Source organism: Aulonocara stuartgranti, assembly GCF_965226115.1.
Source record: "Aulonocara stuartgranti genome assembly, chromosome: 8".
Taxonomy (NCBI): Eukaryota; Metazoa; Chordata; class Actinopteri; order Cichliformes; family Cichlidae; genus Aulonocara; species Aulonocara stuartgranti.
In genome coordinates this window covers 12,687,573-12,702,207 of record NC_138959.1, presented here as the reverse complement: position 1 = coordinate 12,702,207, position 14,635 = coordinate 12,687,573, and the positions used below count along the sequence as shown (strand labels likewise).

The 14,635-nt window shown below is 36.7% G+C and overlaps 2 protein-coding genes across 11 annotated transcripts in view; one reads left to right on the top strand and one right to left on the bottom strand.

Annotated features, from left to right (window-relative positions):
- Positions 1–6,404, bottom strand: part of vti1a (vesicle transport through interaction with t-SNAREs 1A) — a 115,720-nt gene extending 109,316 nt beyond the window's left edge. For all 4 annotated transcript variants that reach the window (XM_082545263.1, XM_082545261.1, XM_082545264.1 and 1 more), the window contains exon 1: positions 6,212–6,404. In XM_082545263.1, the coding sequence (XP_082401389.1) occupies positions 6,212–6,305 (94 nt within the window). In that variant the 5' untranslated portion in view covers positions 6,306–6,404. The remainder of the gene's footprint in view (positions 1–6,211) is intronic.
- On the top strand, positions 6,349–13,571 carry zdhhc6 (zDHHC palmitoyltransferase 6). 7 transcript variants are annotated; one of them, XM_082545258.1, is made up of 11 exons: positions 6,349–6,416; positions 8,913–9,452; positions 9,563–9,654; positions 10,088–10,247; positions 10,358–10,516; positions 11,064–11,117; positions 11,359–11,526; positions 11,709–11,750; positions 12,191–12,339; positions 12,797–12,843; positions 12,953–13,571. In XM_082545258.1, exons 2-11 carry the CDS (start codon positions 9,186–9,188, stop codon positions 13,051–13,053), a joined length of 1,239 nt encoding a protein of 412 aa, XP_082401384.1. In that variant the 5' UTR covers positions 6,349–6,416; positions 8,913–9,185; the 3' UTR covers positions 13,054–13,571. The 7 variants fall into 7 exon arrangements, with proteins under 7 accessions (XP_082401384.1, XP_082401383.1, XP_082401385.1 ...); XM_082545257.1 differs by lacking the exon at positions 6,349–6,416 and adding an exon at positions 6,432–6,570; XM_082545259.1 differs by lacking the exon at positions 6,349–6,416 and adding an exon at positions 6,577–6,671 and having other exon boundaries at positions 12,194–12,339.
- Positions 13,572–14,635: the final 1,064 nt, after the last annotated feature.

Here is a 14,635-nt window from a genome sequence, read left to right as displayed (position 1 = left end):
TTAAGAGATTTATGTGCATGTTACTTTATCACACATCCACCATATGTCATTGTTGCACACCCCTGTGGTAACAGCACTCCCCAGCACCAGCAGCCTCCCTTAAGTGGAACAATGCACCCACCACACAACAGTTCGAGGAAAAAGACAAAGCGATCAATGTAATGCAAAAGCGAAGCCAAACTAATGTTAGAACCATCCCAGACTTGAGGTGTTGTGGAAATCTTTTGCTAACCATGGTGTGAGATATATCATACTAAATTTTAAATAGTTTAGAGTACATTTGTAACACAAAGTTGTGTTAATGTTATCAGTGCATCAGCATATCACAACAGTCAGTCAAAGTGCTGATCTTGTAGTATATTTGGTTTAACAGTTTAAGAGGACACCTGTGGACCTGATATACTGACAATAAAAATTCTGTTAATTGTTACATTTTTTTTTAACTCCCAGAAAACAAAAAGTGACATAATTATAAATTCACAGATAAAATGTATCATTACAAAAAGTGCAGCATCTTAAACACCAGCTCCGTATTGAGTACAGATGGTAAATGTTAAGAGGTGATGCCTACAAAGTCGAACCAATCTTACATTTTTTACAGTAATTAAGAAATTCTGAAAATGTTATTTGCTTTTGAAACCCCAACAGATGTATTCTAATAAAGTATGAAAAGCATTCTAGGTAAAATACAAACAAAAGTAAATCACAAGAATACCCAGCTGTGGGACTGCAATAAAAAAAAAAAAGCTAAGCCAAGATCTTCGTTTCTCAGGTGCCATAGGCCAACATGGCCCTTAAATTCATTTTTAAAACCTGTGTCCAACCTTACAACCTCTATAGTAAACAGCCAGAGGCAATTCAGTGAAAGATGAGATGACGCTTTCGTACTCAGGCTCAGGCCCGAGCTAGAGGGCTGTGAAATATGTATGGCTATTTACCAAGACTAGAACCTGCTGACAGACGGATGAGGAGTTTTGTAGACAGAAGTAAGGCAAAAATGAAGAAAACAAAGGGCTTGGTATTTTTCTTTTACTTTTTATGTTTCATATTTCAATGCCAGTGATTGACAAATAATCTCTTGCCATGAACATTCAAAAGTGAAAACTTGGAGCCATGTTTAATAGAACAAGGATGTTGAGTCTTGTTCTGTTCATAGTATTCTTATTCAAATTTCTTCTTGATGTTGAGTTTTGGAGCAATGTTGCAAAAAAATAATATACAAAAATTAATTGTTTGTGAGCATCTAGGTCATGTTTTCCACATGCCATGGCCATTATCAACAACATAACATGCCAAGTAAAAGTAATAAACTACAAGAACAATGTTATGGCTCCTTTTTAAAATATTAAACAGAGGGGATATCATGGGCAAAATGCATCCACTTGGGTAAGAAGAGCCAAAAGAACTTAAGAAAAACTTAATGAGTAGGAAGGGAATTGAAATTCAACTGTAAACTATTCCATTGGTGTCAGAAAACACACAACAACTACTTATGGTTGTAATGCATTTTCTAGCTTTGTACATATTCATACAGGCTTCCTCTGACACAGTCAACAGATGGTGAGAGGAAGCAATGAGAAATTACTCTGCGGAATGGGCTGCCATGAGTCTTCAGACATGCCAATTCCAAACCAGAAATATTCAGTCAAGCGAGGTTTTGTGAGAGCAGCGCCTTTGAAAACCCAATGAGCAAGTGTGAGCCGAGAGGAAGAGATAAAGCTTCCACATATGAAATCTGAAAACTTAAAACAAACTACTAGTTAACACTCACTGTAAGTAAGTAGTAATAACGGTTGCTCCTACTCAGTTAGGTGTGGACACCAAAATTTTAATATGTAGTAGTTCAGCCTTAAATTAATTGTCATATCCACCTTTAGATATATATTTCCCACCATTTTGGCTTAGTGTAGCTGTAAACTAAAAACACCCAGTGTATTTCACACTGCAAAATACCATTTAATTTTGAAAAGTGACCGTAAAAATGGAAGAAGGTGCTGTGCAGAAAGGCTCTTGCACTGAGAAAACAAATACAAACTCAATGACTATTTTGTCTCAGCTTATAACTGTGATTGGTATTGAGTGGTGTCAGATGACAGTGTAGCTGTTTATACATCTGCCTAACAAGCAAACGATACGGTTCGATCCCAGGAGGAGACATAAATCCCTGTGGGGTTCCATCAGGAAGGGAATCTGGGGTTTTAAAAAAATCTGCAATGTCAATAGTGGAGCTATTTACTGTGGTGATCCCTTGTGAAATAAGGGAGCAACTGAAGCTCAACTTTCTATTATGCATTCTATTATCTATTCTTTGTATTAAGTCATTTTAAATAGGAAAGTATTACCCATTGATATGTCTACATTCATTTATGGGTATGTTAAGTAAAAGTATTACATTTTAAAGTTAAATCACAACTGGCCAACTAGCTCTGGCCTTTTCCATGTCATCCAAACTCATGTTTCCCTTCCAGGCTTAGCTAAATCCACAAGCTGCCCGTCTTTCAGCTGCCTGCCTGCCACCAAAACACTAATGCAGCAATCTGGTAAATCTACATGTAGGAAAAACAAGATGGGAAGACCCAGAGCCAGGTGGTTAACAACATCTGTAGGTTTTAACCCACCTCTAAACCCTCTTTTAGTGCAGGGCTTCACAGTACAGAAATGTAAACATAAATACATTTTAAAGACTCCTTTCAAAGAAAAAAGTCAAAGCCTAGATCCTGCAGAATATAAATTACAGTATCAAAAACAGGCTCAGACAGTCAGGATTTCATATGTCTGAAACCTACAGAACCAAGTATGAGAACTGGTGATGAGAAAAGAGGTCTATCTAACATTAACAACACATTGCTATCTGAAAATGTAGTCAAGTAGTGCGGTGCGATATTGCAGATTTTAGTATTGATCTGATACCAAGTAAATACAGGGCCAAAATTGCCAGTACTGGTACTTTAAACCTACATAGGCAGCTTATGCTGGGGAGAGCAGTCACTCACGACTTAAAAGATGGCTCATCATCAATTTGCAAATAGTGACTATTAACACACTCTGATTTTTACTTTCATTAATAACTGGTTAACAAAACAAAATACACCTTTTCATGTTTTTTTCAAACTGAGTTTTTTTGAGACCTAGAATGTAAATGTGCCCGTCTCTAAAGGTCATGTCAACTTCTGTTGTTTGACATTTTTCATAGTGTATGTTTGAGGTATATTTTTTCCATTTCCAAAAAAATTATTAAATTTAATTAATTTAATACAATTCAGAGGGCTACATACTGAACTTAAGGGGATTTTTTTTTTAAAAAGTATCGCTCTGAGTATCAATACCAGAATTGCTATTGATACTATCAATATTTGTGCACACTTTTTATTTTAGCTCAGTTCAAAAGTGCTGTCTGTTTCACTGTGTATGCAAGCATGTGTATGTCTCTTCTGCTTCTCCTCCAAAACTGATACATGCAGAGCAGAAGAGGGGAGAAATACCCAAAGTCGTTCCACAAACAGCAGTCTTAATAGGTCTGAACAAGTAAAATTTACAAAAAACTAACCAACTATAAAAAGATTACCACTATGCAGATGTCTCTCCAGCATCTTAAGTTCCCCAGCTCAATAAGACATGACTATATAGGAGAATATCCTATACAGTGATAAGGTGTTCTCCAGCTGCCCAAAGTTATCTCAAGAAAGTTTCAAAGCTACACCTTTATCAAAATTGTGGTCAGACATGTTAAAGAGGCTTCCTATTGTACAAAACAAAATTAGAACATAATGCTCTTTCCACATTTCAACAGAATAATAATCCTCCTTAAACATCAAAGAGAGCTTAGAAGACACAATTTGCATGCCTTAATGTTAAATTCTCACAACCAGACAAAGTTACAAAGACAGACAGACATCACAAGCGACACTGTCACTGGTTTGCTACGGAAGTGTCGCTCAAGTGTTTAATTGCATCAAGCATATGATAGGTTGAAGAAAAAAAATGGACGTCAGCTCAACTTTGATTTGATGCACATAAAGCATCAACAAGTGTCAGGCGTCAGTTTGTAGCTTCTTATCAGTGGTGTGAACATGGCATTAATTGCTGGAAGCACACATGGACCACATGTATGTTGAGCTTTCAGTTCTAATTATATCACAGAATAAAATCTTTAAATAAAATTTTGTGATAAAGTTTATGAAGACAGAGTCAGATTTGTACTCCTACAGCATCAGAATCTATCAATGAGTGTTTCAAAAGTGAAGGAGTTGCGGGTCATACAAATGAAGAGGCAAAACAACTCTAAGAAGACTAGACCAGAAGCTACCAGCTGATACCTGTGTTTTCATTTTAGAAAATCAACAAAGTCACACTTGAAGAGCTACAATTTAATAACAATCTATTCTAAATATATCATTCAAAAAGTGTTACATGTGGCTTTGGTTATGTCTGAATTAAGTCTGATAGAATGACAGAATGCTATCACTTTAACAAACTGATGAAACCAGCAATGTCTTCTTCTTACAGCTGCTCGCTTTAAGGGTTGTCACAGCAGACCATCTGCTTCCACCTCATCCTATCATGTGCTCCTTCACTACATGCATGAATCTTTTCTGTGGTCTTCTTCCTCTTTTCCTCCTTTTGTCCAATACATTCACTATCCCTGCTCTCCACAGTTCCAAACCATCTCAGCCTTTTCTCTCCACCTTTGTAGGCAAACTGCTCAATCCGAGCTGAAACTCTGATGTACTCAGTTCTAATCTAATCCATTCTGGCCACTTCCCAAAAACATCTTAACAACTTTCTGTCTTGTGTGGTTTTATTAATGATCTGTCTCCAAATCATACATCATAGCAGGTCTCAATACCGTCTCGAAAAACCTTTCCTTTTACTCTTGCTGTTGTCCGTCTGTCACAAATAAACTCTGACACTATTCCACCTCTCCTGTACTCCTTTCTTAACTTTTCTTGTGCACTGTGCATTACTTTTATTTAAACTCATCCATCTTAACTGTTACATCTGTCTCCCTCTTATTCATACACATGTATTCTGTCTTGTCTATTGACTTTCACTCCTATTCTTTCTAGTCCATACCTCAACTTACCTCCAGGACCTCTTAAACCTGCTCCCTACTATAACTGCAGATCAAAATGTCATCTGCGAACATGAAAGTCCACAGAGACTCCTCCCTGACCTCATCTATCAACCTGTCCATTATCACTGCAAACAAGAAGGAACTCAGGCCTGATGCTTGATGTAATCCCACCTCAAACCCCTCTGTAACTTCTACTGTGGACCTCACCGCTGATACACTGTCCTTTGTGCTGGACAGCATGCACGGATGAACCAGAGTACACCATCTACAGCTGCATCCAGGACTGTGTTCTGAAGATCAATGAGAAAATTTCTGAAACTGCTAACCTTTTGCTGGAAAAGCCGTCCACTGAAGGTTACATTGCTCTAATCCAAGTACCTTCAGTGACTGCTGTTGTGATTTAACGCTATATAAATAAAAGTGAATGGAATGTAAAGAGCTAAATAAATAGTCAACCAAAGACACGCTTTTAAATATTTAAGTCAATACCAGGATAAAGTTATTAGTCCATCATATTAGTTACTAGGCCCTTGCTAACATATTAAGAAACGTATGCTTTCAAACTTGCTGGTATCAAAAGGCTGAATTATCTTTAAACTGGCTAAAACTGAAATCCACAGTAAAACTAAAAACAACACTCCCCAAAAGTGTCATTGAAAGTTGCAGTGATATCAGTGCCATTCCAAAACTTAACTTTTCCAACGATGATTGTCCACAAAAACATCCATAGGTTTTTCTTTATGGTAAGTATTGGCAAAAATGTCATACACTAAATCACTATGATAACACTAAAATATTACTTCAGTTGAATAGTTTCAATTAATATTAACCTACTCATTAAAGTGATTTGAAGCTTCTATCCTCTTCTGAACACCATAAACAGAGTTAGGATGTTCTTTAACACTATTTTCACACCGGCTAAACCTATCAAAGACATACCAAGATAAGAAGACGGCCACAAATACATGTCACATTCTTTTTATATAACAAAAACTATTTTTATATAGCTGTGTTTCACCACTAGTTTGACCAATATTTGGATGAAATCACATTATCGCTACCGTTAGCTGCCTTGTCAGCTGAGACTGGAGCTAGCAAGCCAGATGAGCTTTAACAGCTTATAAATGAAACTCTTACCTCCACTTAGTTTGGGAATTCGGCCAATTTTATTAGTTATTTCTGCGGTAATTGTTCCAAAGTCCTGCTCGTATGCTTCAAAGTCTGAAGACATTCTGGTAGTCGAGTTTACAACAGGTAACTAGCTTTCTGGTTGACAGTTAGCTCAGAATAACAACAAGCCTCGAATGGAGCTTCTTCCTTGAGTCACAGTATAATGTGCTCGGTAAGGAACTTGACTTTGTTTTCACGTTTTCGACACTGAAAAAGGTTCGAAAGATGGACAGAAAATGCTAATAATTTCAGCCCGAATTTGAATACATGAATAACTCTTGTAGTTCTGTGCCATTTCGGTGATAGACTGCTACTTGGATTAAAAGGTATCTACAAGTGGTGGAGGGTATTAGTTTCTGAGACACCATGAGGAAGATTCCTCACTGTACACAGGAAAATTTTATGAAAAAAATAAGGAAGTGACCAGGTTGGTGATTTAAAGTGACAGCCTTTTGTTTCTATTTATTAAAAACAAAGCATTTGTCATTTAGGTTATCTTTGTTTTCTGTTTGCCCCTCGTGGTAAGTGTTCAGCGTGCTACGTTATTAGTGTTTATGTTGGTGACTAGGCTAGCTATCTAACGATAACTGCTGAACCCACGGTGCTAACGGAAACACAATTTTAGAGCTAAAGGCATAAACTTATCACCTGTCTGTTGATTTTTTTTAAAGCGGAGTTGTCTAACGCATAGTTTTCTGTCCATTACTGTGCAGTGATGGATAGAAGACTTGCATATAAATCGTAATTATTAATCTTTTTTTTTTCTGGCGAGAATTAGCTAGCTTGGTAACACAAGCTAATTAGTCAATGAAGCAAATGCTGTGGTTCTGCTTTTAGTTTGGTAATTTAATATTAATACAAATCCAGCACTGTCTACATTAGTGTGGTATGTTTTATTGCCGTTTCTGTACGTGCTTTTAAGTCATTAGCTAAAAATGTTAGTCATGATTGTTCAGTATTTTTATTGCAACTACCGAGGAGTTGTTTCTGTTTTTTTAAAGCACGAATAACATCTTTTTCATTAGCAGTATGACATAAATTGTGTTGTGAAAAAGTATTTTGCACATTTGTCACATTTACATGTTTCAGATAATCAAACAAATTTTAACATTAGACAAAGATAACACGAGTAAATGCAAAATGCAGTTTTTAAAGGATAATTTCATTTATTAATGGGGGGAGGGGGTATCCAAACCTACGTAGCCCTGTATGAAAAGGTAATTGCCCTCTAAAACTAATAAGTGGTTGTGTCAACCTTGACAGCAAGAACTGTAGTCAAGCATTTGTTATAGCTGTCAATCCGTCTTTCACGTTGATGTGGAGCAATTTCCGTCCACTCTTTTTTTGCATAATTGTTTTGATTCAGCCAAATTGAAGGTTTGTTGAGCATGTTTAAGATCATGCCAAAGCATCTCAATCGGATTAAAGTCCAGAATTTGACTTGGCAACTCCAAAAATGTTATTTTGGTTTATTTTTAACCATTCAGCGGTAGACTTGCAGGTGTTTCTCATGTCATTGTCCTGCTGCATAACCTAGGTGGGCTTGAGCTTCAGGACTCAAACTGAAGGTTGGACATTCTACTAGGAATTTCTTTCAGATATTAAAATTCATGGTTCCATCAGTAAGTCATTCTGGTCCTGAAGCAGCAGGACCACTACCATGTTTAGCTGTTTCTATAATGTTCTTTTTATGAAATGCTGTGCTAGTTTTATGCCACCTGTAACAGGACAAAACCTTCCAAAAAATTAGACTTATGTCTTCTCAGTCCCCAGAAAAATTTTCCCATAAGTCTTTTGGATCTTCAAGATGGTTTTTGTCAAATATGAGATGAGGCTTTGTGTTCTTTTTGAGCAGTTTCGACTAGGAACGCTCCCATGGATTTTTTCCCTGATCCCTGTCTTATTGTTGAATAATGAACACTGATGTTGGAGTGTTTTGGTAGGCCGGAGACTAGGAGGTTCACCACTGCTCTTAAGTTTTCTCCATTTGTGGATAATGGTTCACTGGAGTCCCAAAGCCTTAGATGAGCTCTGTAACCCTTTCCAGACTGATAGATGGCTATGACTTTGTTTCTCACTTGTTTCTTTTTATTGTGCCATGATATGTTGATATTTTTGACATCTTTTAGACTACGTTAATTTTTGTCAGATAGTCTCTATTGAAATGATTTCTTGATTCAACAGGTCTGGCAGTAATCAGGTTGGTGAAAATGAACTCAGTTAAAAGAAAAAAAAATTCATGATTTAACAAGGTAGGCAACTATTTCTAGACAGTTTGTTTTAAAGATGGCATTTTTTTTATTTTTAAAACAAAATATAATATTAGACAATGAAAATGCACGTGTGATAAAGATGCAAAAAAAAAACCAACTAAGAAATCAGTCAAATACTTTTTCACAATACTTTTGCAAAACAATCCCAATTAAACAGACTTAATAAGCTTCTGAAAATTCTTTAATTATTTCAGAAAGGTCATCTAACTGAGTATGTATAGATCCCAAATAAAAAGGTCCCTAGTTATCAGCTGTTGTTTGTTACCATAACAGAAATATTGGGACAGGTGACACATGTAACTACTGAAAAAACATTAGCTTGATGTGACTCCTGGCTCTGTCACTAATTCATTTCACTGCTTATGATTTAAAACTGCTTTCCCCCTCTCTTTCAGATGGGAAACTTGAGTCCATCACAAAGACCGTGTGCTTCAGGGATTGACAAGAGAGGATGCTGCTCTCTGCCAGGACAAGAAATCGTGGGACACAGAACGCGTCAGTAGTTCAAGACTGGGCCTGTTCCTGGATACTCAGAGGACGAGAAAAAATATGTGTATCACCTCTACCCGTGACTTTGGGAGATAGCAGAGCAAAACACTAATACATCGACATTTGAAATTTCTGGAGTCCAGCAGCCAAAATACTAGAATTAAACTAGCTCTGAAAAAATGAACTTCCTGTCAACCTTTGTGACCTTTAAGAACCTCCATGAGGTTCGGAGATTGTGCCACTGGGGTCCAATCATAGCCTTGTCTGTCATTGCTATATGCTCCACAATGGCAATTCTAGACTCCATTATCTGGTACTGGCCTCTAGACACTACAGGGGGGAGCATTAACTTCATCATGCTCATCAACTGGACTGTCCTCATACTTTACAACTACTTCAATGCTATGTTTGTTGGACCTGGATACATTCCTCTTGGCTGGAAACCAGTAAGGATAAGTTCATATAATTTTTTAGCACACAAACATTAGCAAGCATGAACTTATTTAAATGTTATAAATCCATATATTATCTGACACATGTGTCTATGCTGAAACAGGAAAATCAGCAGGATACCCAGTACCTACAGTTCTGCAGAGGGTGTCAAGGCTACAAGGCTCCCAGGTCCCACCACTGTCGAAAGTGTAACAGGTATTTACATTTATTATTAAATTTATTTATTAAACACAGTCAAAACGGTTCACCTGTACAAAATAGTGTGGCAGTGAATGAGAGGAGAGCTTCTCCTTTGGTTGCTGACTAAAAAGGTTTTGGGGAGTGGCAAAAAAATTCTTTGCGATGGAAAAACACTGACTTGTGACCAAATTACAGCTGCAAAATTACTGAGCTATTGGCAGCACACCAAACTACTATTTCAGAAGAAAACATCCCTTAAGTGCATGTTATTTCCTCTCATGCAAGTATCACTCCATTAGAGTGCTCCATACCTTAGAGCACATCATTAGTGATTGTCTATTGATGTGAAATGTCTGTTTTTGCAGTTGTATGATGATTGAAAAATGAGCTTTGACCGCAGATTATTACTCTTATGTCCTGTTACTCCTCCTCATCTCCATTCCTTCAGGTGCGTGATGAAAATGGACCACCACTGCCCCTGGATCAACAACTGCTGTGGCCACTTGAATCACGCCTACTTCACCAGCTTCCTGCTCCTGGCTCCACTGGGTTGCTCACACGCTGCCGTTATCTTCATTATGACTATGTACACACAGCTGTATGAGAGGGTGAGCTGTCACCTGCGCTGGCCCCACCATGCTTTTGATGTCCTGTTATCACAGTTCTAGGCCGAACCCCCACCAGGCTAATAAAGCTGTTTCCTCTTTCTTCACTGCAGATATCATTCGGCTGGAGTACTGTAAGGATTGACATGAGTGCTGTGCGTCAATTTCAGCCCCTCATGCCCTTCAGTGTGCCTGCCTTCGCTGCTACACTCTTTGCCTTAGGTTTGGCACTTGGCACCACTATTGCCGTTGGTATGCTTTTCGTTATACAGGTGAGTTTTTCCTAAGTTTTGCAAACTTAACAAGCTTTTGGTTAAAAAAAAAAAAAAGAGAAAGACATACATTTGTCTGATTATTTTACTCATTATCCTACAAAGCCACATTACATCTTGCAAGCCATGTTTTCACTTCAAGACAAGAGCAGTGTGGAAAACATCTGGTGAAGATCTGACCAAAGAGCATATTGTGGCGTATGTAGGCATATCAGAAATAAAACTGTGTTAGAATTCTGCAAATGCATGGATCCATACTCCTACCTATTTATTTGCAAGTAATGTAACAAAAATGGTTAACATAACATAAAGGGACAAAGAAAGACAGTGCATAGCATAAAAAAGATAAACTGCATAGCTGTAATAAATAAATGGTAACTGAATTTTCTTAAGCAAGAAAGAGTGAAACCAATTTTATAAGTTTAAAGCTTGGACATGTGTAGTATATATCCAGCTCCATTCAATACTCCAATAACAAAGCAGTTTATTTAAGGAAATATAGGCCGAGAGATTGCTGACTCTGATAATGAGTGTGTGTCCTTTTCAGATGAAAGTCATCCTTCGAAATAAGACTTCAATCGAGTCGTGGATAGAGGAAAAGGTCAGAATGTCTCTGCTTGATTTCCCGTGACTTTGATTCCTGATAACATTTTGAGATATCAGTGTCTTTTTCTCCTGATTCACAAACGGTAATCTGGGATGTGATTTTTATATTCACTCAGTACCATATCATATCATTGCAGTACTTCATATTTAAAAATGACTGAGACACACATGTTATAGTACCCTCTGACAGTACTAGAAAATGTGTTTTCTTGGTTTGCTTGTCTTTCTTTTAATAGGCCAAAGACAGAATACAGCACTACCAAACAGGGGAAGAGTTTATCTTCCCGTACGACCTCGGCAGCCGCTGGCTGAATTTTAAACAAGTCTTCACGTGGTCGGGGACACCCAGAGGCGATGGCATTGTATGGCCAGTCCATCCCAAGTGTCACCAGCACACCTTAACTGTAGGTTGAGTTGAGTAATGTAGACATTACTGATTGTGTTTTGTTTGTTACTGTTCTGTCTTAAAATTAGAAAAAAACATGTTTTTGTTTAACTCCATAGATTCAGTGATGACTAATTAGACATTTCTTATAAAAGTTCAGTTTATAAATAAAATTTGTACCTGTTATTTCTCCTTACACAGATTGAGCAACTGAAACAGAAAGCTGATAAACGAGTGAGAAGTGTAAGTAACCAAGTTAAAGAATAAATACTTGTGATAAGACTGTAGTTTTCAATGCACATAACTGTTAAGTGTTGTCAGGGGTTTATTTATGCATTGCATGAATTTGGCTTATGCAGTGTGTGAAACAAGCAAAACATACAGGTCAAGAAGAGTGTATTTTCATGCTGAAGTACTAGGGACTGATACTAAATAAACACTGAGGATCATATTTATAATCATATCATGTCAGGAAATTGATGAGCTACATCTTAGCTTGTAACAATCCAATACACCATAGAGAATGAAATTAACAGATACCTTTCTTATAGTGTAGATCTTATAATCAGTACTGTGAGATTTGTCAAAGCACTAAGATTAAAGACTTTCTACACATACATAAGTAACTTTTAACTGATGTTCAGAGCAGTAGAATAACCATGTATCATATTTGCCTTGACCAGCAGGTCCAGTACCGGGCAGTAGAGGATTATAATGGAGCTTGCTGCCCTCTCAGCAAGGGTTTACAAACTTTTTTTAGAACCCCCTGCACCGAGGAACCCAGGATCCCTCTCTGCAAGGGGGATACCATTCTGGCTACTCGTGGTACCAAGTAAGTTTGTCTGCACAGAACTACTGTTTCCTGTTTGGTGTTTGATTTTGAGTGTGGTCAACCAGCAGTCTAATTAGCATGTCATAGTTTCCACTTCATGAGTCTAGGGGTCCACTTGGGTCTGAGTGACAGATTCCACAGCTTGGTCATAAGTAGGCCACATCATTTACGGTCACTCGTCCCAAGCAGATCCTAGCAGTCAGCCAGATAGCCAGTTGCTAAATTCATTCTACTTGCCACCTTGGTTTTCCGAGTGCATTATGGAAAAACTGGGATTAACACAGAAGTCAAACAACACCAGTGTTTGACCTGTAAATGCCTCACCTCCAGCTGCTGATTCATGGTACACCACATACCTTAGTGCAGCCTTTAAGGGGTGAACCTGGCCCCACAGGCTAATAAGCTTTATAGGTATTTGATGAGTCATTTTTTTTTAAACTGTAATTTTTTCCTTTAGATGGTGGATGTATGGAGATAAAGTTTTAAGTGAGGAGCAACTGAGAGGTAAGGAATTATTGTCCTGTTGAATTTTCAAAACCACTGTAACAAAGTGTCGTGTAAAGTCACTGTAACAAATGTGTAACTTTCTATTTTTTTTTTGTTTGGCATTAAGCTGGAGACCGTGTAAGAGGATGGTTTCCAAGACGATGTGTGGAGAAGTGCCATTATGACACAGCAGCAAGTGATACCACCAGTGATAAAAAAGTCAATTAATACATGTCAACGGGCTTGATGTGTTAAACTCTCAATGTTTATAAGCATCCACTGAAGATGTCATGCCCGATCCTGCAGGTTTACCATCAAGAATTTCAAATTTTCCATTTATTGCACATTTCAGTGCCAACTTATATTTCTAAGTAGTTTTTTGAGTCTTACTGAGCACTTTTTATTTGTGGAGAAGTCATTAGAGGAACTGGTCCCATAGGCTCAGTTTGATTCCTCTGACCAAAAATTAAACTCAACAACCGTCTTAATGTCCAAGAGTACACCAGACTATGGTGTAACTTTGTTATGACTAAACTTTTTACTTGAACCTGTTATTTTTCATTTGTGTTGGTATTTCTTTTTTGCTACTTATGCAAAGCCTCTGCCCACCAAACTTGAGGGCATGGAACTCTTTCTACCTTATAGAGACATTTCATTTTCTTTTTTTCTTTTTATTAATTATTTTTGTGAAAGTAAATTGTTGGCCTCAAAATATAATTTGAAAAATGAAGAAAGATCTCCCCCAAGAGTGTTTGTCTCATTCTTTGTAATAGATTCTCTTGTTTGTTAATTTTTTTTAAGACATCTTGAGCTTGTAAAAAGTGCTTCGTTTACATTTGATAAATTGTAGATAATTAAACCCGCCACTTCAGTCAAACATTTGTATAATTCCTTTAATAGTACTTCAAATACAGAAACAATTTACATCAAAGTTAGTTCTGCAGTTTATAATTGAATAAGTTGAATGTTTAATTTTTCATTATAATATTAAATTTATTGACAACATCTGCCTCATTTTTTTCTTTAAGGTGACCAAAGGAAACTAAGCAATGAAAATAATTTAAAATACTGGTTTTGCCATAAGTTAAACTAAAGAATGACAAATTGGTCTATAAGAGGTGGAACATGGGTGCATTGGCACACTTCATTAACAGGCAAATTTCAGTCTAATTATTTGTATTCTTGTTTCTGTATCTGTTGTGCTTTATCTTACTTTTATGTTCTTTGTTTAGCATTTCATATAAATATTACATTAAAGTTGGTAGTATTTACTAGAAGAGGGCATGCTGCTGGCCTGTCTGCAGTCCAAACCTTTGACCAGTAGAAACATCTGGAATATCATGAAACTAAAAATATGACAAAGAAGACCCAGGACTGTTGAACAGTTAAATTTCTGGGGGACAAATGAAACCCAAACAATAATATAATCTAGTTACAAGACTAAGATAAAATAAAGTCTTTTTCACTTTGGTCACATTTGGCATTCAAATCCTCCCTTTGTATTTGAGCATGTGAGACAGGACACCTTCACAAACTGTTGCCTTTGTATTATTATACTTACTTTAAGATTCTTATATATTGACCCTGATTTTAGGGTTTTATAATAATAATTTAAAAAGATCAAAAGTGACACTTGAGATAACAAAAACAGAACAAAAACAAAACCAACCAATAAAAAAACTAAAACGAGGAAATCAATTGAAAATATTAAAACATTTAAAAAAGCATTTTTTATTTAAAAAAAAGTTTTACTAATTATTTAAATAAATAAATATTACAATTTAAAATTAAAATAAAAAATGTTTTATAA